Source organism: Astatotilapia calliptera, chromosome 7, assembly GCF_900246225.1.
Source record: "Astatotilapia calliptera chromosome 7, fAstCal1.2, whole genome shotgun sequence".
Taxonomy (NCBI): domain Eukaryota; kingdom Metazoa; phylum Chordata; class Actinopteri; order Cichliformes; family Cichlidae; genus Astatotilapia; species Astatotilapia calliptera.
Window position 1 is genome coordinate 4,356,606 of NC_039308.1, and position 26,133 is coordinate 4,382,738.

The 26,133-nt window shown below is 43.1% G+C and overlaps 4 protein-coding genes across 4 annotated transcripts; 1 reads left to right on the forward strand and 3 right to left on the reverse strand.

The window, feature by feature from the left end:
* Positions 1-4,303: 4,303 nt before the first annotated feature.
* Positions 4,304-5,817, forward strand: LOC113027223 (monocyte chemotactic protein 1B-like). Its single transcript, XM_026176843.1, has 3 exons — positions 4,304-4,463; positions 4,916-5,033; positions 5,123-5,817. Exons 1-3 carry the CDS (start codon positions 4,397-4,399, stop codon positions 5,235-5,237), a joined length of 300 nt encoding a protein of 99 aa, XP_026032628.1. The 5' UTR covers positions 4,304-4,396; the 3' UTR covers positions 5,238-5,817.
* A 2,364-nt stretch (positions 5,818-8,181) lies between these two features.
* Positions 8,182-9,903, reverse strand: LOC113027224 (monocyte chemotactic protein 1B-like). The gene is made up of 3 exons (XM_026176845.1): positions 9,737-9,903; positions 8,954-9,071; positions 8,182-8,864 (listed from the first exon to the last, which is right to left on the reverse strand). Exons 1-3 carry the CDS (start codon positions 9,801-9,803, stop codon positions 8,750-8,752), a joined length of 300 nt encoding a protein of 99 aa, XP_026032630.1. The 5' UTR covers positions 9,804-9,903; the 3' UTR covers positions 8,182-8,749.
* Positions 9,904-16,199: 6,296 nt separating this feature from the next.
* LOC113027225 (monocyte chemotactic protein 1B-like) lies at positions 16,200-17,921 on the reverse strand. The gene is made up of 3 exons (XM_026176846.1): positions 17,755-17,921; positions 16,972-17,089; positions 16,200-16,882 (listed from the first exon to the last, which is right to left on the reverse strand). Exons 1-3 carry the CDS (start codon positions 17,819-17,821, stop codon positions 16,768-16,770), a joined length of 300 nt encoding a protein of 99 aa, XP_026032631.1. The 5' UTR covers positions 17,822-17,921; the 3' UTR covers positions 16,200-16,767.
* Positions 17,922-24,146: 6,225 nt separating this feature from the next.
* On the reverse strand, positions 24,147-25,868 carry LOC113027226 (monocyte chemotactic protein 1B-like). The gene is made up of 3 exons (XM_026176847.1): positions 25,702-25,868; positions 24,919-25,036; positions 24,147-24,829 (listed from the first exon to the last, which is right to left on the reverse strand). The coding sequence occupies exons 1-3, from the start codon at positions 25,766-25,768 to the stop codon at positions 24,715-24,717; spliced, it is 300 nt and encodes a 99-aa protein (XP_026032632.1). The 5' UTR covers positions 25,769-25,868; the 3' UTR covers positions 24,147-24,714.
* Positions 25,869-26,133: the final 265 nt, after the last annotated feature.

A 26,133-nucleotide genomic window follows, 5' to 3' on the forward strand; every position in this document is an offset into this window, starting at 1 on the left:
CCAGAGCCATGCTCTGCTTGGTCTGCTCGTAACTACTGGCTGTCTCGTGAATTTGGGCCTTTTTCAGAGACCCCCATTGTACTCTCATTCAATATCTGGGTGTGCCACACCTGTCCTGTATAAGGCCAGGGGACAACATAATGTTGCTCTTTGTCTGCTGGATAAAGTAATATAAATATCTTGATCAATTACAGATTTGCATGTGCTGTTACATTTGAAAAAACATATTTTATAATAATATTTTAACTGAATACAGCAAATATAAACACCTAAAATATTGAAGTGAAAGGAAGTGATCCTTATGGTGTCTTATCATCTTATATATCCAGAATGATTTTATGACATTATGCAAGGTCACTTCACATACCTGACTCATACCTGGGCCTGCTATGATTACATGACTACTACAGAAAATAAACCATGATATGAAACATGCAGTAAGCCTGCAAACAGATGTGCAGGAAATGTCACTGGTTACAGAATATTGAAAAGGTGTTACATATTGTCCGTGCTAGGTTTCTACATGCTATAAATTCAATCTAGACAGTAATCTTGACTTCAAATGAATCTGCATGCCAAATTATTGTCTAACGTTTGAGCATTTTATCCATAGATTTTATACAAAAAAATAGCAACCCAAACATCAGTACAAAGGATGAAGCTGAACATTTTTGTCAGTCGTCACACGGTAATCACAATGTAGGCCCACCCTAAAACACACGCAGCTTTATGATCCTTGTTACACTAGTGGGAAACAAAAGTTACAATATGAATATTGTGTGGTGTTCAGGTGGATGTGAAACTGTAACAGCTGAGACCATAAAACCAGCAGGAAAGTTTTCATTGAGGTCACAGAACAAAGAAGCTACAGTGCTGTTTTCCCATAGACTTCTACACAGCCAGACTTGGTTCTGAAACCACAGGAGTCAACCCCCCCATTGGTCATTAGAAGAAATGCAGGTTTAAGGCACTTTTCAGCCCTGAAAGCTACATCCATCTTCAACCCATTTAACCTTCACATGTTCACAAGACTGTGTTTGAGCCACATCACAAGAAAAAAGCTAGAATTTGAGGAAAATGTGTTTTGTTGTGGCCCTACTAAAGTACGCCAATACTCTAAAAACACCACCTTCTGTTGGTGTAGGAGTTTACTCAGACTCAGACACAGGCTGTGACTCATAATAAAAGTACAGGGTGGGCCATTTATATGGATACACCGTAATAACATGGGAGTGGTTGGTGATATTAAAGTCCTGTTTGTGGCACATTAGTATATGTGAGGGAGCAAACTCCTCAAGATGGGTGGTGACCATGGTGGCCATTTAGAAGTCGGCCATCTTGGATACAACTTCTGTTTTTTCAATAGGAAGAGGGCCATGTGACACATCAAACTTATTGGTAATGTCACAAGAAAAACAATGGTGTGCTCGGTTTCAACGTAACTTTATTCTTTCATGAGTTATTTACAAGTTTCTCTTTGTTGACAGCTATTGACATGTCGAAGAGGTTAACACGTGAGGAGCGGATCGAAACTGTGTTGATATCTGGTGAACGCAGTAACCGGGTCATTGCAGCAGATTTCAATGCAAGACAGCCTACGAGACCACCCATCTCCCATGCTACAGTTAGCAAACTGCTTGCTGAGTTTCGTGAAACTGGTTCAGTGTTGGATTTGCCAAAATGTGGATGCAAGAAAACTGTCACTAATGAAGAAACATCAGTGCCTGTCCTAGCTTCATTCAGCAAGAGCCTACAGCGTAGCACTCGCCGCATGTCACTGGAGAGTGGCATTAGTCGAACATCCCTTCGGCGGATATTAGCTACTCACAAATGGCACCCTTACAAACTCCAGCTACTGCAGTATCTCAACGAGGATGACCCAGATCAGCACACAGAATTTGCAGAATGGGCAAAACAAAAACTGGAACAGGACCCTCAGTTCATGCAGAAGATTTTGTTCAGTGATGAGGAAAACTTTTATGTGAACGGTGAAGTTAACAAACAAAACCACCGCTATTGGTCTGACACTAACCCACACTGGATGGATCCCTCCAAGACTGTTGGACCAACAAAAGTGATGGTTTGGTGTGGTATATGGGGTACAACGATAGTGGGTCCATTCTTCATCTACATGATGATGTGTTTCCCTCTTTATGCACTGAAGCTGGCACGTTCCCTGAGTTTTTCCAGCAAGATGGTGCACCACCACATTATGGGTGCCAGGTCCGAGCATTCCTAGATGAACAGTTTCCTGGAAAGTGGATTGGTCGTCGTGGGCCAGTTGAATGGGCCCCAAGGTCTCCCGATCTGACCCCCTTAGACTTTTATCTTTGGGGTCATCTGCAGGCAATAGTCTATCGTGGGACGATGCGAGATGTGCAGCACTTGAAACTACGGATACTGGATGCCTGTGCTGGCATTTCTCCTGCGGTGTTGCTATCAGTGTGTGAAGAGTGGGAAAAGAGGGTTGCATTGACAATCCAACACAATGGGCAGCACACTGAACACATTTTATAAGTGGTCAGAAACTTGTAAATAACTCATGAAAGAATAACGTTACATTGAAACCAAGCACACCATTGTTTTTCTTGTGACATTACCAATAAGTTTGATGTGTCACATGGCCCTCTTCCTATTGAAAAAACAAAAGTTGTATCCAAGATGGCCGAATTCTAAATGGCCACCATGGTCACCACCCATCTTGAGGAGTTTGCCCCCTCACATACTAATGTGCCACAAACAGGACTTTAATATCACCAACCATTCCCATGTTATTACGGTGTATCCATATAAATGGCCCACCCTATATATTACATTAGATTAAGCTAGCTTACTGGTTTAAATTCTCTTTTTAAGTCTGAGTGCAACTTATTTAAAAATACCACCATGTCTGCAGCTGGAAGAATATTGCAGCTGTATGCATCAAACCACATTCAAACTGCCTGACGTGTTGATTCTAAACATAACCAACATGTAAACCCGTATTAACAGGGTTGGCTCGGATTCCATCTCACTGTATGTTGAATGAATTACATCCTAAAAACTGTATAATACTTAGCACCGTATATCTGACAGTTCCATTCAGTTCATATCAGTTAGATTTATATAGCACCAACAGTCGGCTCAAGTCACTTTACATTGTACAGTAAAGAACTTAAAATAATGAAGAAAACCCCAGCAATCAAAACTATGAGCAAGCACTTGGTGACAGTGGGAAGGAAAAACTCCCTTTTAATAGGAAGAAACCTGAGGCAGAACCAGGCTCAGGGAGGGCCCCCCATCTGCTGCAACTGGTTCGGAGTGAGGGGAGAAAAACGTTACTTACTGTAATAATAATGACTTTAATTATTTTAAAAACCATAGGGCTATTTCGAAATGAACAGAAATGATTCCTGATGCTTCCCATGAATTTGTTGTCCTCATCTGATTTACATTTTATTGTTTAAGAAACACACAAGTGAGTGAGACATGAGTGCCAAATTTAGCTCAAACTTTCCAAGTTCATGTGAATGTTGCTGGCTGAATGCTGAATCAGTGTGACACCACATGCATGCATAACATCCATGTGGTGTCTCTTGTACTTTCAACGGTTATTACTGAGAAAAGTCTCCTGTGTGATTCCACAGCTTGTCTGTCAGACAGCCAGCACTAAGACACTCACCACAGGTCATGACTCTCATGGGAACCTTTGATAGATTCCAAGCCCACAATAAAACTTTCATCCCAGCAGTCATAGGAGTCAAAAAATCCAAACGTGTTTTACTACATTCCATTCATTCAAGTCAGTCTCCTGCTGCCTTTTGTTGTGTCCTTGTTTATTTACATAATTACTGGCTGGAAGTTTGTTGCTCAGTTGGAGATTCCTGTTGTATCTGTGCTCAGTCTGTTTATTGAGCTGCCCATTGGACTCCTTATATTGTCTGGATACTCATATGACCTGTATCATCATTAAACTGTGGTTGCTCTCCTGTGTTTCACACCGCACCAATGATAAAAAGTGTAATAATAAAGAGCAGATTATGCAGATGAGAGAGAGATCAGATTTTTGTAGTTTTAGTCACACCCTCGCTCAAGTGAGACGTAATTAATAGGGAAACTCGATGTGTAAAAACCGGTTCCTCATTTTAGTTTAACAGTGAAACAGTTTATATAGAGAACCGAAAGCACAGAGAAAAAAAAGCCCAAAAAAAAATACCCTCTATAGTAAAATGGCAAAAGTCACAGCCACGTCATGGATATTCCCAAGATGCAAAGTGGGGTCTCCCCGCTTCTTCTTCCAACTGTATAAATGTGAAGCAGGTGGACAGCAGTGACACAGCACAGAGAACAAGCCGACAGAGCTCAGCTGAGACTTTAATCCACTGTTGCAACACGAAGCCAACAAACAAACTTCAGGATGGCCGCTCCTCGTCTCGCTCTGTCTGTGGTTGTGCTCATGCTGGCTGTCATCGCTCTGACTGAGGGTAAGGCTCGTTTTAATTAAGAGACTTTTACATTTTTGGGTATGGAAGCCAAAACAAATAGTAAATATTGAGATCTAGTCCTGAATATACATGTATTAAAAATGCAAAGACATATAGTAAATCATTAGTGTGATTTCCTGTATTACTGGTGATGAGTAGTCGCTATTTTTCCAAAAATATTAAAACACACACACAGAATTAATGCAGCAAATAATATTAACATATCACTTCATAGAGATAGTTAAGAGAGGACAGGTCACATGACAAATCTGACCACTTCATAACTCAGGGGAACAAATGAGCAGTTGCACAGTGTCGTCAACTAAACATACAGTATCAGATGTGACCTCACACCAGCCAGCAGGAAACTGAATCGGAACAAAAACCAGGAAGCAGATGATGTGGTGCTGTGTCAGTGGCTCAGTTGTTAACTTGTTCCTGTTTGTTTGCAGGTATGCGCGGTACTGGCCCAAAAAAGTGCTGCTTCCGCTTCAATGACCAGGAAGTGCCTAAAGGAAAAGTGGTCAGCTACGTCAAGACCAGCCAGCGCTGCTCCAAGCCCGCCATCCTGTAAGTACACAACCTCACAAACACACATCACCACCATCACCAAACCTGCCCCTCCATCCTCTGACTCTCCTCTTTCTGTGAACCTTCAGGCTGAACACAGTGGCAGGCCGACAGCTGTGTGTCAGACCTTCGGCCCCCTGGGTGAAGCAGCTCATCAGCTACCTGGATGCCAAAGCCGTCCCAGGAGAGACATCCAACCTGTAACCATAGAAACTACTTTGGAAGAGCCTTCATGGACAAAAGCTGGACAGTTTATATGTTTAAATGCTGGAAGTTTGTATAACCAAACAGCAGCTCTTCTGTCTACATGCTGAATCTGTACCTCATAATGTTATAGCTACATCCTGAGTACAGGTTTCCACTGGGTCAAAAAATTTACGAATGATCTTTCTGCAGTCCAACGATTTTGTGTGTGTGCTTGTTTACACTGCCATTCTTTTAATACTGGTATTTAACATTTCTGACTATGAATGTTTTATGATATTTTACAAAACAAGTGTGTTTTTGCTTAATACAACACTGAAAGTCTGACCGTAAGCACTGTGATACTTTGAAGTGTAATCTGAAATGACTTGAGAAGCTGTTCTTTGTGAAAGAGCAGTGCCTCCCACCTCCACATGGTGTCATCAGTAAACAGCAGAGTATAAGCTATAGGCTGCAGCACTGTTCCTGCACTGTGGACAGTTTGTTTGGTTTATATGTAAAGTCTGAGTAAACATTTTTTGTTTTGCATGCTTATGCTACTAAGTGTACTCCTTAAATTAAAGTTACAGGATCAGCTAAAGTTTGTCTTTGTCATCCTGTGTTTTGTTGCATACTGCAACAACTCATGTCACTTAAATAGACACCAGAGCAACTTATGATAGTACTGATAATATGATATCCTCTCGCTGAAGATCACGTTGAGGGATTTGTGTTAAGTGTTCTTGCAGCCCTCCAGTGGGTCCTATAAGGCACTGTTTCCCACACACTTTGCCGTGGCACATAGGTGTGCTGTGAGAAATGATCCGGTGCGCTGTGGCAGATTATCTAGTTCCACCTGATTCGTACTATAAGGGCCTGTCTCAATATGCGTACTTGTGCGTATTTGCGGTCTCGTGGCCTCGTGATACGTCATCAGACCAAGTAGTGTTCCAATTCAAAGGGGGTGTCCAAATTTATAGGCTGCATCCTCCTGCATCCTTCCGGCCTACCCGGCCTTCGGAGGACCCGGCCCAAATAGACCGCGGTGGCCGTGTCCTCCGAAGGCCGGGCCGGAAGTGAGAGGCTGTGAAACTGGACGGTCTAGCCTTCAGATTTGCGTCACCAGCTGGAGTTTAATAAACTCAGCCGTCTCCTCCTCGATGTCTAAAATATAACAGGACACTGGCGTAAATCCTCGATCATCTCACACTTCTCTTTAATCACTTTTCTGTTTATTCAGCTGTAATCTCAGCCAAACCGATTTACTCACAAAGAAATTAAACACTGAAAACAGCCAATCAAGAACATTTTTAAGTTACCTAAGTGACTTTTACATATATATATATATATATACAGTGTTGGGGAGTAACGGAATACATGTACCGCCGTTACGTATTTAAAATACAAAATATGAGTAACTGTATTCCGTTACAGTTACCGTTTAAAAAGGTGGTATTCAGAATACAGTTACTTTGTTGAAATAAATGGAATACACTGCGGTACTTTCCTGGTTCATATTGTGGCGGGTCAGGACTGTTTGGGTTTTGTTTGACAGCTACGTGCTGTTGTTCCAGGCGGCAGCGTTACGGTTGCCATGGTTACAGGGCGACGCTCTCTCGCTCTCTCTCTGCGACTGTGTGATTCCTGGGTGAGAGAGCGCCTTTTGTTGTTGTTGTTGTTGTTGTTGTGCTAAGCTAACAGGCAGAATGCTACAAGCATAGCTCTAAAGAATGTAGCATCATGGGCAGTGTAGTCCGTGCTGCAGGGAGAATGGACTGCCATACACGTTAATGTGTCTGTGAGCGAGGGAGGGAGAAAAAGGCAAAGTACGAGTTGTCATCGAGCAAAAACGGGAGCTGGAAGCATGTAAATATAATAATAACCACTTCAGCCAAGAAGAGTGCCTGACGAGCCCAGTTGTAAGTAAGCTATTAAGACTCGACTGTACACCGTGTTCGCGTTTTCCTCCGAAACAATAAGTTCCGTTGGAGCAGCCTTTCAACGCCTCTCTCTGTCTCTCGCAAGAAAAGTTGACCCACACAACAAAGTAAAGCTAGTTTTCGGCTATGAGCCGACAGGGACCCCGCCGTATTAGTCAGGGGTCCCTTTACTACAGTTCGGAGTCGCGGACCTTCAGTAATAGTAATAAATCACACAGCAATAGTACATTCACGTTGTTGTAAAAAGCATGATAATATATTAAGTAATCCAAAGTATTCAGAATACGTTACTGTCATTGAGTAACGTAACGGAATACGTTACAGAATACATTTTGGGGCATGTATTCTGTATTCTGTAATGGAATACATTTTAAAAGTAACCTTCCCAACACTGAGCACAGATAAGCACAGCTCAGTTTATCAAGACATCACATATTCGCAAAAGTGCTCTGACGTTTCGGAGAAATCTGTTACCCGCCAGCTCGATAGCAGACCGGGAGGTCAAGGCTCATTAGAGCCCAGCGAAAACAGCGGACTCCACCCCCCGCTGTCTTTCGCTACTCCGGTTAAACATAATATATAAGTGTCTTATATAACTTAAAATGTTAATGTTTGGTTTATTTCAGTATTTTATTTGTTCCTGAGGAAATCGGTTTAGCTGAGATTAAAGTTAAGCTTCATAACATATTAATCACAGTTAAATTAAGAGGGGAAGGCAGTAAAAATTCCGGAAATGTGACATCATCAAGTACGCTGGTGTTCCAATGGTACAAATCTCCAGTCCGTACTCACGTTATCATAAAGTCCAGACTTAGCAAGAACGCGAGAACGGACTTGTGTAATTGAGAATTGAAAAAGGGCATCGGAATCACAAGCAAACAAGGATTTGGTTAAATGTTATTTCTCTTTATTTTGAACAAGTGAAGGTTGAACTCTACACCTGCAAAGGACATCAGTAGTTGTTTCATTGTCTGTTTATGTGACACGAGCTGTTACACTCTGTAAGAAGACACACAATGACAAAGTTTCACTGATCCTTTATCCTTTATTTTAAAGTGAAGTTTTCAGCACAATCATAAAAACACAAATACTTAAGTTTTACATCAAAACCAAGCGAACTGTCCACAGTGCAGGAACAGTGCTGCAGCCCATAGCTTATACTCTGCTGTTTACTGATGACACCATGTGGAGGTGGGAGGCACTGCTCTTTCACAAAGAACAGCTTCTCAAGTCATTTCAGATTACACTCCAAAGTATCACAGTGCTTACGGTCAGACTTTCAGTGTTGTATTAAGCAAAAACACTCGTTATTCAGTATAATAAGATAAATATTCAAAGTCAGAAATGTAAAAATATTAAATATCAGTATTAAAAGAACGACAGAGTAAACAAACAAAGAAATGTTTGGACTTGAGGAAATTATTCCTATTTGCAAATGAATCTCATAATTATGTCTTTAAGTATAAGAATATCTGATACAGATTCAGCATGTAGACAGAAGAGCTGCTGTTTGGTTATACAAACTTCCAGCATTTAAACATATAAACTGTCCAGCTTTTGTCCATGAAGGCTCTTCCAAAGTAGTTTCCATGGTTACAGGTTGGATGTATGGCCTGAGACGGCTTTGGCATCCAGGTAGCTGATGAGCTGCTTCACCCAGGGGGCTGAAGGTCTGACACACAGCTGTCGGCCTGCCACTGTGTTCAGCCTGAAGGTTCACAGAAAGAGGAGAGTCAGAGGATGGAGGGGCAGGTTTGGTGATGGTGGTGATGTGTGTTTGTGAGGTTGTGTACTTACAGGATGGCGGACTTGGAGCAGCGCTGGCTGGTCTTGACGTAGCTGACCACTCTTCCTTTAGGCACTTCCTGGTCATTGAAGCGGAAGCAGCACTTTTTTGGGCCAGCACCGCGCATACCTGCAAACAAACAGGAACAAGTTAACAACTGAGCCACTGACACAGCACCACATCATCTGCTTCCTGGTTTTTGTACCGATTCAGTTTCCTGCTGGCTGGTGTGAGGTCACATCTGATACTGTATGTTTAGTTGATGACACTGTGCAACTGCTCATTTGTTCCCCTGAGTTATGAAGTGGTCAGATTTGTCATGTGACCTGTCCTCTGTTTACTGTATCTATGAAGTAATATGTTAATATTAAGTTTAATGCTGCATTAACATTAATTATTTTCATATTGCACATTAGAATGGACTCTTTATCTTAGACAAACTACTGAATGCTACAGCTTTAATGGTTCATGACTTTAGCTTCAGAAATAGAATTTCTTTCTAGTAACTCCTATGAATGAAAAAGATTGAAGAAAAGTTTCATACATTGTTTATCAAAAATAAAATCAATAGCTTGCTATTAATGGTCTATTAGTTTGTAAATAAAACAGCCAAGAATTATTGTTGCTTTGTAATAAAATTAATGATTTGAGTGATTTGTTTTTGGTTTTCTCAATTAAAAATTAAAAAAACATTTTTTATTGTTACGTATAAACGCTGAATATCATATTAATATTAATTTCAAATTGATATTCATCACACAGTGTAAAGGTCAGATCATTAAAACGAGCCTTACCCTCAGTCAGAGCGATGACAGCCAGCATGAGCACAACCACAGACAGAGCGAGACGAGGAGCGGCCATCCTGAAGTTTGTTTGTTGGCTTCGTGTTGCAACAGTGGATTAAAGTCTCAGCTGAGCTCTGTCGGCTTGTTCTCTGTGCTGTGTCACTGCTGTCCACCTGCTTCACATTTATACAGTTGGAAGAAGAAGCGGGGCAGACCCTGTTGGGCACCTTGGAAAAATTTGTGACGTGTCGAGTTTCACTAAAACAGGGAACTGTTCAGTTTCCCTTTTCACTACGCCTCTCTCAAATGGGACCAAAGTAGATCTCTCTGGTCTGTCCAACTTCCTATGTGCTTTCTATTCTGACACCACAGACCTTTCATTGCTGATGCAGTGTGAAACAGTTAAGTGTCTATATAGGACATATCAGTATTCAGACATGTATTTGTTCAACCCCGTGGAGTTTCCCCTATATATGGATCAATATGGACTTAGCTGCCTGCTGCGTCCTCTTTATGCTAAGAGCAGTCCCACCTTTCAGCCACTCTGCACATTTCGAGCTTTCTTAGGGTAAACTTTTATTCTGAGTCGATTCCCGTGTCTGAGTCCAGCTGTTGTGAAACTGTAACAGCAACATAAGTGATACTTGTTTTACAGTATTGGAGCGCTCTCATAGGGCAACTTTATATGAAGAAGAGCAGAAACAAATGTTCCTCAGATTTCAACCTTTTTCTCTCGATGTGGCTGAAACACAGTCTGGTGAACATCCAGACAATCAGTTAATAGAAGAAGATGAAATGGGTTGAAGATGGACTTCAGGAGATTTCTGGAGTGAAAAGTCCTGAAATCACCAAAGCATTTGCTCATAGCAGGTCATGTGACTGTGGGGGTTTCTGTGTTTACCTTGTATTATTGTAGGGTCTTTATCTTATAAAATAAAGCGCTTCGAAACAACTGTTGTTGTGATTTGGCGCTATTTAAATAAAGTTGTATTTAACTGCTTTAAACCTGCATTTCTTCTAATGACCGACAGGTGGAGCCACTCCTGTGGTTTCAGAAAGAAGTCTGCTATAAACGTCACTGTAGCTGCTTTGTTGTGTGACCTCAGTAAAAAGTTTCCTGGTGGTTTGATGGTCTCAGCTGATATTTTCAAGTCCTCCGAAATATCACATAATGTTCATTTTGTACGTTGTGGTTCCCACTAGTGTAACAAGGATCATAAAGTCAGGTGTGTTTTAGGGTGGGCTTAGCTTGTGTGGTTGATAAATGCTGAAAACTGACAAAAGTCTCAGCTTCATGCTTCACACATGCAGAACTATCACTGGGTGATGTCTGGGTGGCTGTGCCCACCTGGTGTATTTGTTTAATATACAGTCTGTGGATAAACTAGTACTAAAAACTGTCTGTGCTGAATTTTTAAGATGTGTAGAAAAGCAGCAGGGACAATGTGCATCACCCTCACAATGTTGTGTAACAGGTGACATTTGTCATGCACATCTGCACGCAGGCTAACTCCATCCATCACCTCTCTCTCTCTCTCTCTCTTCTTTTCACCGTCACCACTGAAAACAAGAAGAGGCTCAGAGTTGATCCATGATGTAATCCCGCCCCCACCCTCAACCGGTCCGTCCCTCCTACCACACACCTCACCACTCTCTTGCTTTCGTCATACATGTCCTGCTCCACCCTCACATACTTCTCTGCCACTGCAGACTTCCTCACACAGCACCACAGTTCATCTCTTGGCATTCAGTCATATGGTTTGTCTAGATTCACAAAGACACAGTGCAACTCCTTCTCTGTCATCTCCTGTACTACTGACTACTTTCTTCATGTCTCTACCTCATCACTTACTGGTGATTCTATTATTAGAAACCTTAAGTTAGAGACGTTGTGAGCTCAATCGATTGTATTCCACATGAGTATCCAGCGTTTGGACAGGAAGCAGAGATGCAGTTGTAGATGGCTCTGCAACTTCTCTCCTTCTGTCATCCTCCAACAACCCTCCCGCTCCACCACAACCACCCACACATGCAGGGCCTTGGAGTAGGGGTATGTCACCAGGGTGCAGAGGAGGCTACCCCCCCCCCCCCCCCCTCTGTCCCCTTCTGGCTGCCTCTGCCTCAATTTTATCCCACAACTTAGACATTCACATTACTCACACTCTCATTACACATACATATAGGATCTTGGGGGTGGGCACGATACACGGAGTCCAAATTACCATCAGGGTGTACACCTCACCCCTGGCGTCGTTGCCCACCTCTCAATTTTGAATACACGTAGACATTGAGGGCTAGCAGGAGGGACTATGCGCTTACCTGCTGCTCTCTGGCAGGTAGCTCCATGCCCTCCTGGGTTTTAATTGCACCTTAGAACACACATGCATCAACACTACAATGAGCGGGTGGAGGGAGGTTTGGAGTCTTCTCTCACCCCCATTCTCTGCGGCCTGCTGGAGCGGGAGGGCTAGGAGGAGTTGGCCGTCCGACTGCGGTCTGGAGTGTGGGGCCTCCCTGCTGCTGCGGAGTCGGGGCGGTCTGCTTCTCCCCACCGCAGGGAAAAGGGTAACACCACCTGGGTCTGGGTGCAGTTCCCCCCTCCAGGGGCAAGGGTACCTAGACCCGGTTTGTAGAGTACGCTTGGGGAGTGTGATCGTGTGTACAGCGTCTCTTTATGTCTGTCTCCACGTTGGTTGAGTGTGGAGTAAGTGCATATGAGAGCATGAGGGTGGGAATGGATGTTTGTGTCTGTGTGTGCCCGTATGTCTGTGTCTATATGTCAGGTTGGGTATCAGACGCCACCTCTCTGGGGACACCTCAGGCCCTCCAAGGTTTGGAGGCCTATCTCCACCCACCACCACTTCCCCTGCCAGTGGCGGACTCCCTCAGACATCGGTGCGTTGGTGGTTCTTTGTGTCCGGGGATGGGCGTCCAGGTACACACCGGCTCACTCCTTGGCGGCCGCTTATCGGGGCCTGGAGCCTGGGGCTCGCTCGGGCCACTTCAGAGGTGGGGTGCCCCCGGCCTCTCGGCCTGGGGCTCGGTCACTCAGGCACGGCTGGCTGCCGGCGGAGCTCACGGGCGCGTCACTGCAACTCCCCCTGTCTTCTGCTCCGCAGCTGCTGAGTGAGCCCTCATCTGGGATTTTCCTCAGCTCTTTCTGGGACAGTGGCGCGGCTGCCCCTTTGTTGGTCTTCCTTGGTCTCTTGTATTCTGGGGGCCTCTGGATGTCTGGAGTTTTGATCTCCTCCATACCTGCTTCATACCCTGGAGGACGGGGCTGTGGCTCCCCACACTCCCTAGCAGATCGTTACATGGAGAAACCTTTGGAATGCAAGCATGCTGATCCACACAGGTATGCACACAGGTGTACACACGGGTATTCACAGACGCGGACTACAGCTTTCTTGGCTGCTGCCTCAAAGCACATTGTGCGCTGTCTATCTTGCGTGCTGCACAATATCGTTTATTATTTAGTATCTACTGATATTTACTGCTAGCTAGTTTATTGTGATGGTGCCGTTTTTTTTATTATGTTGCTCTTTGTTGTTTGCTTTCTCTTCTGTTTTTTTTCTCCATACAGGTGACCCAGGTGTTTTGTTTTTTTTTGTTGTTTGGTTTTTTTTTTTTCTTTCTTCCCCCCCTTCTCACCGTCTCTTCTCCCCTTTGGTTTTCTTTCTCTCCCTCTCTTTCTTTCATTCTTTCTCCCTGTCCTATCCCCCAGTCATGTCTGTCCCGTTTGTAGGAACTGAAAATAAAATAAATTCATAATTATAATAAAGGTCAATCAAATGGACCAATATGGCAAGGCCATGATGATCCACTTGGTAAAATAAATCCGCTTGGCATCTTTCTTGGCCTTAAGACAACAATTCTGATGGCTAAAGATCCAAACGGGACACAAAAAAACCAAAAAAAAAAAAAAAAAAAACCAACCCATCCCCATAAAGTCTGTGTCTGCTCTCAGTCCACCTAATTATAGACCCAGTTTTAACCTTCCTCTTATTTCACAAAATCTGAAGAAATGTCCCAAAAGTTTTAAAAGGATGCTGGAAAAGAGATTTTTAACAGGATTATTCATGATGAAGACATGCAGCATTAACCATTTTGCTATTATCGGCAGCGTAAAAGCTTTTTGTGGCTAAAACCACCTGCTTGAGTCGTCCAAGGACCTGCTTGGAACACTTATCACCAATCCATCAAAATGAGATCTAATCAGATGATGTCTTAGAGCACAGCAAAATCATGTTAATAATTTGGTTCATTTCCTCCACATTACAAAGGTAAGTTAAAGGATAAATGTCCTACAGGCCTTTCTGGATGGCATAGGGACAGTGAATGAGTCCAGGCTAGGCTGGACCTCTGATGGTGTTCTTGGCTTTTAAGGCTCCACCTGAGATTGATTGCACACAGTTTGGCCACCAGCTGTTTTTATGATGTGCTGGAGAGCTCTCCTGTTCAGAGACATGCAACTAATGTACCATGCTGTGATGCAGTATGATGACAGATGCTGTGGTGGACCTCTGAAAACTGACCAGCACACAGACCTGTGGTGATTAGTAGAAACGTAGCTTTTCAATTTCAATTTCATTTATTTATACAGCGCCAAATAACAACAACAGTCCCCTCAAGGTGCTTTATATTGTAAGGTAGACTCTACAATAATAGATACAGAGAAAAAATTAACAAACATATGACCCCCTATGAGCAAGCACTTTGGCGACAGTGGGAAGGAAAAACTCCCTTTTAACAGGAAGAAACCTCCGGCAGAACCAGGCTCAGGGAGGGGCGGGGCCATCTGCTGCGACCGGTTGGGGTGAGAGAAGGAAGACAGGATAAAGACATGCTGTGGAAGAGAGACAGAGGTTAATAACAAGTACGATTCAATGCAGAGAGGTCTGTTAACACATAATGACTGAGCAAGGTGACTGAAGAAGAAATACTCAGTGCATCATGGGAATCTCCCAGCAACCTACACCTGTTGCAGCATAACTAAGGGAGGATTCTGTCATGCTCCTGGTTTGGTGACCCAGCGTTTTGTGTTTCCTTTTGGTATCATCTTATGTTTTGTGGTAATTCTTATTTTGTATTTGGGCTTAGGGTTTGGTTCTTGTGTTTAGTGCTTTAGTGTTCTCCCTTCTGTGCTTTGTTCGTGTCCCTGAGTTTGTCTTTGTGAATTTCTGTTTTACTTTGAAGGTCTGGGTCTCTTATCACTGTGTCAGTTTGTGTCTTCCTGTCATCCTGTGAATTAGGATCAGCTGTGCTCCACTCCTGTGTGTCATTACCTGATTACCTTGTTTGTATTTATAGTGTATGCCTGCTTGTGTTCCTCGTCGGTTCGTCTGTGTTATTCTGCGTCTCTCTGCTCCACATTCTTCTCTCCATTTCCAGCTCTCCATCCCCTGCCTACTGCCTTGTGTCTTTCCCTGCGTGTGACTTTGTCAGTTATGGTTTTGTGTTTTGTTATTATGAGTTTTCCCCAGTTTAGGTTTATGTTCAGTTCTGCCCTCACCTTTCTTATTGTGCACTGTAAATAAACCCACTCGCACCTCCGCCACTGTCTGCAACATGGGTCCTCATTCACTCCATCACACAACTGCTGCCCCAGCCGTGACAGATTCAGGGTCACCTGGTCCAGACCTGACTATATGCTTTAGAAAAAAGGAAAGTTTTAAGCCTAATCTTAAAAGTAGAGATAGTGTCTGTCTCCTGAATCCAAACTGGAAGCTGGTTCCACAGAAGAGGGGCCTGAAAACTGAAGGCTCTGCCTCCCATTCTACTTTTAAATACTCTAGGAACAACAAGTAGGCCTGCAGTGCGAGAGCGAAGTGCTCTAATAGGGTGATATGGTACTACAAGGTCATTAAGATAAGATGGGGCCTGATTATTTAAGACCTTGTATGTGAGGAGCAGGATTTTGAATTCTGGTTGTAACAGGGAGCCAATGAAGGGAAGCCAAAACAGGAGAAATCTGCTCTCTCTTTCTAGTCCCTGTCAGGACTCTTGCTGCAGCATTTTGGATTAACTGAAGGTTTTTCAGGGAGTTTTTAGGACTTCCTGATGATAATGAATTACACTAGTCCAGCCTGGAAGTAATAAATGTATGAACTAGTTTTTCAGCGTCACTCTGAGACAGGATATTTCAAATTTTAGAGATGTTTCAAAAATGGAAGAAAGCAGTCTTACATATTTGTTTAATTTGTGCATTGAAGGACATGTCCTGGTCAAAAATGACTCCAAGGTTCTTGGCTTTGCTTTGTGTAATCTAACAAACAGCAACATGTTTAAAACTGAGTTTAAAAATTTTCTGAATCACAGGCAAGCAAGGATTTGCTTAGGTGTCATTTCCTGTTTGTTTTTTTTTAAAGTGAAGGTTGAACTCTACACCTGCAAAGGACATCAGTAGTTGTTCCATTGTCTGTTTATGTGACACGAGCTGTTACACTCTGTAAGAAGACTCACAATGACAAAGTTTCACTGATCCTTTATCCTTTATTTTAAAGTGAAGTTTTCAGCACAATCATAAAAACACAAATACTTAAGTTTTACATCAAAACCAAGCGAACTGTCCACAGTGCAGGAACAGTGCTGCAGCCCATAGCTTATACTCTGCTGTTTACTGATGACACCATGTGGAGGTGGGAGGCACTGCTCTTTCACAAAGAACAGCTTCTCAAGTCATTTCAGATTACACTCCAAAGTATCACAGTGCTTACGGTCAGACTTTCAGTGTTGTATTAAGCAAAAACACTCGTTATTCAGTATAATAAGATAAATATTCAAAGTCAGAAATGTAAAAATATTAAATATCAGTATTAAAAGAACGACAGAATAAACAAACAAAGAAATGTTTGGACTTGAGGAAATTATTCCTATTTGCAAATGAATCTCATAATTATGTCTTTAAGTATAAGAATATCTGATACAGATTCAGCATGTAGACAGAAGAGCTGCTGTTTGGTTATACAAACTTCCAGCATTTAAACATATAAACTGTCCAGCTTTTGTCCATGAAGGCTCTTCCAAAGTAGTTTCCATGGTTACAGGTTGGATGTCTCTCCTGGGACGGCTTTGGCATCCAGGTAGCTGATGAGCTGCTTCACCCAGGGGGCCGAAGGTCTGACACACAGCTGTCGGCCTGCCACTGTGTTCAGCCTGAAGGTTCACAGAAAGAGGAGAGTCAGAGGATGGAGGGGCAGGTTTGGTGATGGTGGTGATGTGTGTTTGTGAGGTTGTGTACTTACAGGATGGCAGACTTGGAGCAGCGCTGGCTGGTCTTGACGTAGCTGACCACTCTTCCTTTAGGCACTTCCTGGTCATTGAAGCGGAAGCAGCACTTTTTTGGGCCAGCACCGCGCATACCTGCAAACAAACAGGAACAAGTTAACAACTGAGCCACTGACACAGCACCACATCATCTGCTTCCTGGTTTTTGTACCGATTCAGTTTCCTGCTGGCTGGTGTGAGGTCACATCTGATACTGTATGTTTAGTTGACGACACTGTGCAACTGCTCATTTGTTCCCCTGAGTTATGAAGTGGTCAGATTTGTCATGTGACCTGTCCTCTGTTTACTGTATCTATGAAGTAATATGTTAATATTAAGTTTAATGCTGCATTAACATTAATTATTTTCATATTGCACATTAGAATGGACTCTTTATCTTAGACAAACTACTGAATGCTACAGCTTTAATGGTTCATGACTTTAGCTTCAGAAATAGAATTTCTTTCTAGTAACTCCTATGAATGAAAAAGATTGAAGAAAAGTTTCATACATTGTTTATCAAAAATAAAATCAATAGCTTGCTATTAATGGTCTATTAGTTTGTAAATAAAACAGCCAAGAATTATTGTTGCTTTGTAATAAAATTAATGATTTGAGGGATTTGTTTTTGGTTTTCTCAATTAAAAATTAAAAAAAACATTTTTATTGTTACGTATAAACGCTGAATATCATATTAATATTAATTTCAAATTGTTATTCATCACACAGTGTAAAGGTCAGATCATTAAAACGAGCCTTACCCTCAGTCAGAGCGATGACAGCCAGCATGAGCACAACCACAGACAGAGCGAGACGAGGAGCGGCCATCCTGAAGTTTGTTTGTTGGCTTCGTGTTGCAACAGTGGATTAAAGTCTCAGCTGAGCTCTGTCGGCTTGTTCTCTGTGCTGTGTCACTGCTGTCCACCTGCTTCACATTTATACAGTTGGAAGAAGAAGCGGGGCAGACCCTGTTGGGCACCTTGGAAAAATTTGTGACGAGTCGAGTTTCACTAAAATGAGGAACTGTTTAATTTCTCTTTTTAGTATGCCTCTCTATCACACTGACACTGCAGACCTTTCATTGTTGATGCAGTGTGAAACAGTTCAATGTTTATAAAAAGGACACATATCAGTATTCAGACATGTATTTGTTCAACCCCGTGGAGTTTCCCCTATATATGGATTAATATGGACTTAGCTGCCTGCTGCGTCCTCTTTATGCTAAGAGCAGTCCCACCTTTCAGCCACTCTGCACATTTCGAGCTTTCTTAGGGTAAACTTTTATTCTGAGTCGATTCCCGTGTCTGAGTCCAGCTGTTGTGAAACTGTAACAGCAACATAAGTGATACTTGTTTTACAGTATTGGAGCGCTCTCATAGGGCAACTTTATATGAAGAAGAGCAGAAACAAATGTTCCTCAGATTTCAACCTTTTTCTCTCGATGTGGCTGAAACACAGTCTGGTGAACATCCAGACAATCAGTTAATAGAAGAAGATGAAATGGGTTGAAGATGGACTTCAGGAGATTTCAGGAGTGAAAAGTCCTGAAATCACCAAAGCATTTGCTCATAGCAAGTCATGTGACTGTGGGGGTTCTATGTTTACCTTGTATTATTGTAGGGTCTTTATCTTATAAAATAAAGCGCTTCGAAACAACTGTTGTTGTGATTTGGCGCTATATAAATAAAGTTGAATTTAACTGCTTTAAACCTGCATTTCTTCTAATGGCCAACAGGTGGAGCCACTCCTGTGGTTTCAGAAAGAAGTCTGCTATAAACGTCACTGTAGCTGCTTTCTTGTGTGACCTCAGTAAAAAGTTTCCTGGTGGTTTGATGGTCTCAGCTGATATTTTCAAGTCCTCCGAAATATCACATAATGTTCATTTTGTACGTTGTGGTTCCCACTAGTGTAACAAGGATCATAAAGTCAGGTGTGTTTTAGGGTGGGCTTAGCTTGTGTGGTTGATAAATGCTGAAAACTGACAAAAGTCTCAGCTTCATGCTTCACACATGCAGAACTATCACTGGGTGATGTCTGGGTGGCTGTGCCCACCTGGTGTATTTGTTTAATATACAGTCTGTGGATAAACTAGTACTAAAAACTGTCTGTGCTGAATTTTTAACATGTACAGAAAAGCAGCAGGGACAATGTGCATCACCCTCACAATGTTGTGTAACAGGTGACATTTGGTAACAGGCTAACTCCATCCATCACCTCTCTCTCTCTCTCTTCTTTTCACCGTCACCACTGAAAACAAGAAGAGGCTCAGAGTTGATCCATGATGTAATCCCGCCCCCACCCTCAACCGGTCCGTCCCTCCTACCACACACCTCACCACTCTCTTGCTTTCGTCATACATGTCCTGCTCCACCCTCACATACTTCTCTGCCACTGCAGACTTCCTCACACAGCACCACAGTTCATCTCTTGGCATTCAGTCATATGGTTTGTCTAGATTCACAAAGACACAGTGCAACTCCTTCTCTGTCATCTCCTGTACTACTGACTACTTTCTTCATGTCTCTACCTCATCACTTACTGGTGAGTCTATTATTAGAAACCTTAAGTTAGAGACGTTGTGAGCTCAATCGATTGTATTCCACATGAGTATCCAGCGTGTGGACAGGAAGCAGAGATGCAGTTGTAGATGGCTCTGCAACTTCTCTCCTTCTGTCATCCTCCAACAACCCTCCCGCTCCACCACAACCACCCACACATGCAGGGCCTTGGAGTAGGGGTATGTCACCAGGGTGCAGAGGAGGCTACCCCCCCCCCCCCCCCCCCCCCTCTGGCTGCCTCTGCCTCAATTTTATCCCACAACTTAGACATTCACATTACTCACACTCTCATTACACATACATATAGGATCTTGGGGGTGGGCACGCTACACGGAGTCCAAATTACCATCAGGGTGTACACCTCACCCCTGGCGTCGTTGCCCACCTCTCAATTTTGAATACACGTAGACATTGAGGGCTAGCAGGAGGGACTATGCGCTTACCTGCTGCTCTCTGGCAGGTAGCTCCATGCCCTCCTGGGTTTTAATTGCACCTTAGAACACACATGCATCAACACTACAATGAGCGGGTGGAGGGAGGTTTGGAGTCTTCTCTCACCCCCATTCTCTGCGGCCTGCTGGAGCAGGGGGGCTAGGAGGAGTTGGCCGTCCGACTGCGGTCTGGAGTGTGGGGCCTCCCTGCTGCTGCGGAGTCGGGGCGGTCTGCTTCTCCCCACCGCAGGGAAAAGGGTAACACCACCTGGGTCTGGGTGCAGTTCCCCCCTCCAGGGGCAAGGGTACCTAGACCCGGTTTGTAGGGTACGCTTGGGGAGTGTGATCGTGTGTACAGCGTCTCTTTATGTCTGTCTCCACGTTGGTTGAGTGTGGAGTGAGTGTATATGAGAGCATGAGGGTGGGAATGGATGTTTGTGTCTGTGTGTGCCTGTATGTCTGTGTCTATATGTCAGGTTGGGTATCAGACACCACCTCTCTGGGGACACCTCAGGGCCTCCAAGGTTTGGAGGCCTATCTCCACCCACCACCACTTCCCCTGCCAGTGGCGGACTCCCTCAGACATCGGTGCGTTGGTGGTTCTTTGTGTCCGGTGATGGGCGTCCAGGTACACACCGGCTCACTCCTTGGCGGCCGCTTATCGGGGCCTGGAGCCTGGGGCTCGCTCGGGCCACTTCAGAGGTGGGGTGCCCCCGGCCTCTCGGCCTGGGGCTCGGTCACTCAGGCACGGCTGGCTGCCGGCGGAGCTCACGGGCGCGTCACTGCAACTCCCCCTGTCTTCTGCTCCGCAGCTGCTGAGTGAGCCCTCATCTGGGACTCTCCTCAGCTCTTACTGGGACAGTGGCGCAGCTGCCCCTTTGTTGGTCTTCCTTGGTCTCTTGTGTTCTGGGGGCCTCTGGATGTCTGGAGTTTTGATCTCCTCCATACCTGCTTCATACCCTGGAGGACGGGGCTGTGGCTCCCCACACTCCCTAGCAGATCGTTACATGGAGAAACCTTTGGAATGCAAGCATGCTTATCCACACAGGTATGCACACAGGTGTACACACGGGTATTCACAGACGCGGACTACAGCTTTCTTGGCTGCTGCCTCAAAGCACATTGTGCGCTGTCTATCTTGCGTGCTGCACAATATCGTTTATTATTTAGTATCTACTGATATTTACTGCTAGCTAGTTTATTGTGATGGTGCCGTTTTTTTTATTATGTTGCTCTTTGTTGTTTGCTTTCTCTTCTGTTTTTTTTCTCCATACAGGTGACCCAGGTGTTTTGTTTTTTTTTGTTGTTTGGTTTTTTTTTTTTCTTTCTTCCCCCCCTTCTCACCGTCTCTTCTCCCCTTTGGTTTTCTTTCTCTCCCTCTCTTTCTTTCATTCTTTCTCCCTGTCCTATCCCCCAGTCATGTCTGTCCCGTTTGTAGGAACTGAAAATAAAATAAATTCATAATTATAATAAAGGTCAATCAAATGGACCAATATGGCAAGGCCATGATGATCCACTTGGTAAAATAAATCCGCTTGGCATCTTTCTTGGCCTTAAGACAACAATTCTGATGCTAAAGATCCAAACGGGACACAAAAAAACCAAAAAAAAAAAAAAAAAAAAACAACCCATCCCCATAAAGTCTGTGTCTGCTCTCAGTCCACCTAATTATAGACCCAGTTTTAACCTTCCTCTTATTTCACAAAATCTGAAGAAATGTCCCAAAAGTTTTAAAAGGATGCTGGAAAAGAGATTTTTAACAGGATTATTCATGATGAAGACATGCAGCATTAACCATTTTGCTATTATCGGCAGCGTAAAAGCTTTTTGTGGCTAAAACCACCTGCTTGAGTCGTCCAAGGACCTGCTTGGAACACTTATCACCAATCCATCAAAATGAGATCTAATCAGATGATGTCTTAGAGCACAGCAAAATCATGTTAATAATTTGGTTCATTTCCTCCACATTACAAAGGTAAGTTAAAGGATAAATGTCCTACAGGCCTTTCTGGATGGCATAGGGACAGTGAATGAGTCCAGGCTAGGCTGGACCTCTGATGGTGTTCTTGGCTTTTAAGGCTCCACCTGAGATTGATTGCACACAGTTTGGCCACCAGCTGTTTTTATGATGTGCTGGAGAGCTCTCCTGTTCAGAGACATGCAACTAATGTACCATGCTGTGATGCAGTATGATGACAGATGCTGTGGTGGACCTCTGAAAACTGACCAGCACACAGACCTGTGGTGATTAGTAGAAACGTAGCTTTTCAATTTCAATTTCATTTATTTATACAGCGCCAAATAACAACAACAGTCCCCTCAAGGTGCTTTATATTGTAAGGTAGACTCTACAATAATAGATACAGAGAAAAAATTAACAAACGTATGACCCCCTATGAGCAAGCACTTTGGCGACAGTGGGAAGGAAAAACTCCCTTTTAACAGGAAGAAACCTCCGGCAGAACCAGGCTCAGGGAGGGGCGGGGCCATCTGCTGCGACCGGTTGGGGTGAGAGAAGGAAGACAGGATAAAGACATGCTGTGGAAGAGAGACAGAGGTTAATAACAAGTACGATTCAATGCAGAGAGGTCTGTTAACACATAATGACTGAGCAAGGTGACTGAAGAAGAAATACTCAGTGCATCATGGGAATCTCCCAGCAACCTACACCTGTTGCAGCATAACTAAGGGAGGATTCTGTCATGCTCCTGGTTTGGTGACCCAGCGTTTTGTGTTTCCTTTTGGTATCATCTTATGTTTTGTGGTAATTCTTATTTTGTATTTGGGCTTAGGGTTTGGTTCTTGTGTTTAGTGCTTTAGTGTTCTCCCTTCTGTGCTTTGTTCGTGTCCCTGAGTTTGTCTTTGTGAATTTCTGTTTTACTTTGAAGGTCTGGGTCTCTTATCACTGTGTCAGTTTGTGTCTTCCTGTCATCCTGTGAATTAGGATCAGCTGTGCTCCACTCCTGTGTGTCATTACCTGATTACCTTGTTTGTATTTATAGTGTATGCCTGCTTGTGTTCCTCGTCGGTTCGTCTGTGTTATTCTGCGTCTCTCTGCTCCACATTCTTCTCTCCATTTCCAGCTCTCCATCCCCTGCCTACTGCCTTGTGTCTTTCCCTGCGTGTGACTTTGTCAGTTATGGTTTTGTGTTTTGTTATTATGAGTTTTCCCCAGTTTAGGTTTATGTTCAGTTCTGCCCTCACCTTTCTTATTGTGCACTGTAAATAAACCCACTCGCACCTCCGCCACTGTCTGCAACATGGGTCCTCATTCACTCCATCACACAACTGCTGCCCCAGCCGTGACAGATTCAGGGTCACCTGGTCCAGACCTGACTATATGCTTTAGAAAAAAGGAAAGTTTTAAGCCTAATCTTAAAAGTAGAGATAGTGTCTGTCTCCTGAATCCAAACTGGAAGCTGGTTCCACAGAAGAGGGGCCTGAAAACTGAAGGCTCTGCCTCCCATTCTACTTTTAAATACTCTAGGAACAACAAGTAGGCCTGCAGTGCGAGAGCGAAGTGCTCTAATAGGGTGATATGGTACTACAAGGTCATTAAGATAAGATGGGGCCTGATTATTTAAGACCTTGTATGTGAGGAGCAGGATTTTGAATTCTGGTTGTAACAGGGAGCCAATGAAGGGAAGCCAAAACAGGAGAAATCTGCTCTCTCTTTCTAGTCCCTGTCAGGACTCTTGCTGCAGCATTTTGGATTAACTGAAGGTTTTTCAGGGAGTTTTTAGGACTTCCTGATGATAATGAATTACACTAGTCCAGCCTGGAAGTAATAAATGTATGAACTAGTTTTTCAGCGTCACTCTGAGACAGGATATTTCAAATTTTAGAGATGTTTCAAAAATGGAAGAAAGCAGTCTTACATATTTGTTTAATTTGTGCATTGAAGGACATGTCCTGGTCAAAAATGACTCCAAGGTTCTTGGCTTTGCTTTGTGTAATCTAACAAACAGCAACATGTTTAAAACTGAGTTTAAAAATTTTCTGAATCACAGGCAAGCAAGGATTTGCTTAGGTGTCATTTCCTGTTTGTTTTTTTTTAAAGTGAAGGTTGAACTCTACACCTGCAAAGGACATCAGTAGTTGTTCCATTGTCTGTTTATGTGACACGAGCTGTTACACTCTGTAAGAAGACTCACAATGACAAAGTTTCACTGATCCTTTATCCTTTATTTTAAAGTGAAGTTTTCAGCACAATCATAAAAACACAAATACTTAAGTTTTACATCAAAACCAAGCGAACTGTCCACAGTGCAGGAACAGTGCTGCAGCCCATAGCTTATACTCTGCTGTTTACTGATGACACCATGTGGAGGTGGGAGGCACTGCTCTTTCACAAAGAACAGCTTCTCAAGTCATTTCAGATTACACTCCAAAGTATCACAGTGCTTACGGTCAGACTTTCAGTGTTGTATTAAGCAAAAACACTCGTTATTCAGTATAATAAGATAAATATTCAAAGTCAGAAATGTAAAAATATTAAATATCAGTATTAAAAGAACGACAGAATAAACAAACAAAGAAATGTTTGGACTTGAGGAAATTATTCCTATTTGCAAATGAATCTCATAATTATGTCTTTAAGTATAAGAATATCTGATACAGATTCAGCATGTAGACAGAAGAGCTGCTGTTTGGTTATACAAACTTCCAGCATTTAAACATATAAACTGTCCAGCTTTTGTCCATGAAGGCTCTTCCAAAGTAGTTTCCATGGTTACAGGTTGGATGTCTCTCCTGGGACGGCTTTGGCATCCAGGTAGCTGATGAGCTGCTTCACCCAGGGGGCCGAAGGTCTGACACACAGCTGTCGGCCTGCCACTGTGTTCAGCCTGAAGGTTCACAGAAAGAGGAGAGTCAGAGGATGGAGGGGCAGGTTTGGTGATGGTGGTGATGTGTGTTTGTGAGGTTGTGTACTTACAGGATGGCGGACTTGGAGCAGCGCTGGCTGGTCTTGACGTAGCTGACCACTCTTCCTTTAGGCACTTCCTGGTCATTGAAGCGGAAGCAGCACTTTTTTGGGCCAGCACCGCGCATACCTGCAAACAAACAGGAACAAGTTAACAACTGAGCCACTGACACAGCACCACATCATCTGCTTCCTGGTTTTTGTACCGATTCAGTTTCCTGCTGGCTGGTGTGAGGTCACATCTGATACTGTATGTTTAGTTGACGACACTGTGCAACTGCTCATTTGTTCCCCTGAGTTATGAAGTGGTCAGATTTGTCATGTGACCTGTCCTCTGTTTACTGTATCTATGAAGTAATATGTTAATATTAAGTTTAATGCTGCATTAACATTAATTATTTTCATATTGCACATTAGAATGGACTCTTTATCTTAGACAAACTACTGAATGCTACAGCTTTAATGGTTCATGACTTTAGCTTCAGAAATAGAATTTCTTTCTAGTAACTCCTATGAATGAAAAAGATTGAAGAAAAGTTTCATACATTGTTTATCAAAAATAAAATCAATAGCTTGCTATTAATGGTCTATTAGTTTGTAAATAAAACAGCCAAGAATTATTGTTGCTTTGTAATAAAATTAATGATTTGAGGGATTTGTTTTTGTTTTTCTCAATTAAAAATTAAAAAAAACATTTTTATTGTTACGTATAAACGCTGAATATCATATTAATATTAATTTCAAATTGTTATTCATCACACAGTGTAAAGGTCAGATCATTAAAACGAGCCTTACCCTCAGTCAGAGCGATGACAGCCAGCATGAGCACAACCACAGACAGAGCGAGACGAGGAGCGGCCATCCTGAAGTTTGTTTGTTGGCTTCGTGTTGCAACAGTGGATTAAAGTCTCAGCTGAGCTCTGTCGGCTTGTTCTCTGTGCTGTGTCACTGCTGTCCACCTGCTTCACATTTATACAGTTGGAAGAAGAAGCGGGGCAGACCCTGTTGGGCACCTTGGAAAAATTTGTGACGAGTCGAGTTTCACTAAAATGAGGAACTGTTTAATTTCTCTTTTTAGTATGCCTCTCTATCACACTGACACTGCAGACCTTTCATTGTTGATGCAGTGTGAAACAGTTCAATGTTTATAAAAAGGACACATATCAGTATTCAGACATGTATTTGTTCAACCCCGTGGAGTTTCCCCTATATATGGATTAATATGGA

Bases quoted from the DNA above. Each gene is read 5' to 3' on its own strand.
- LOC113027223 (XM_026176843.1), top strand. From the start codon at position 4,397: ATGGCCGCTCCTCGTCTCGCTCTGTCTGTGGTTGTGCTCATGCTGGCT. The intron at 4,464-4,915 runs GTAAGGCTCGTT...GTTTGTTTGCAG, and splicing joins TGTCATCGCTCTGACTGAGG to GTATGCGCGGTACTGGCCCA. The intron at 5,034-5,122 runs GTAAGTACACAA...GTGAACCTTCAG, and splicing joins TGCTCCAAGCCCGCCATCCT to GCTGAACACAGTGGCAGGCC.
- LOC113027224 (XM_026176845.1), bottom strand. From the start codon at position 9,803: ATGGCCGCTCCTCGTCTCGCTCTGTCTGTGGTTGTGCTCATGCTGGCT. The intron at 9,072-9,736 runs GTAAGGCTCGTT...GTTTGTTTGCAG, and splicing joins TGTCATCGCTCTGACTGAGG to GTATGCGCGGTGCTGGCCCA. The intron at 8,865-8,953 runs GTAAGTACACAA...GTGAACCTTCAG, and splicing joins TGCTCCAAGTCCGCCATCCT to GCTGAACACAGTGGCAGGCC.
- LOC113027225 (XM_026176846.1), bottom strand. From the start codon at position 17,821: ATGGCCGCTCCTCGTCTCGCTCTGTCTGTGGTTGTGCTCATGCTGGCT. The intron at 17,090-17,754 runs GTAAGGCTCGTT...GTTTGTTTGCAG, and splicing joins TGTCATCGCTCTGACTGAGG to GTATGCGCGGTGCTGGCCCA. The intron at 16,883-16,971 runs GTAAGTACACAA...GTGAACCTTCAG, and splicing joins TGCTCCAAGTCTGCCATCCT to GCTGAACACAGTGGCAGGCC.
- LOC113027226 (XM_026176847.1), bottom strand. From the start codon at position 25,768: ATGGCCGCTCCTCGTCTCGCTCTGTCTGTGGTTGTGCTCATGCTGGCT. The intron at 25,037-25,701 runs GTAAGGCTCGTT...GTTTGTTTGCAG, and splicing joins TGTCATCGCTCTGACTGAGG to GTATGCGCGGTGCTGGCCCA. The intron at 24,830-24,918 runs GTAAGTACACAA...GTGAACCTTCAG, and splicing joins TGCTCCAAGTCCGCCATCCT to GCTGAACACAGTGGCAGGCC.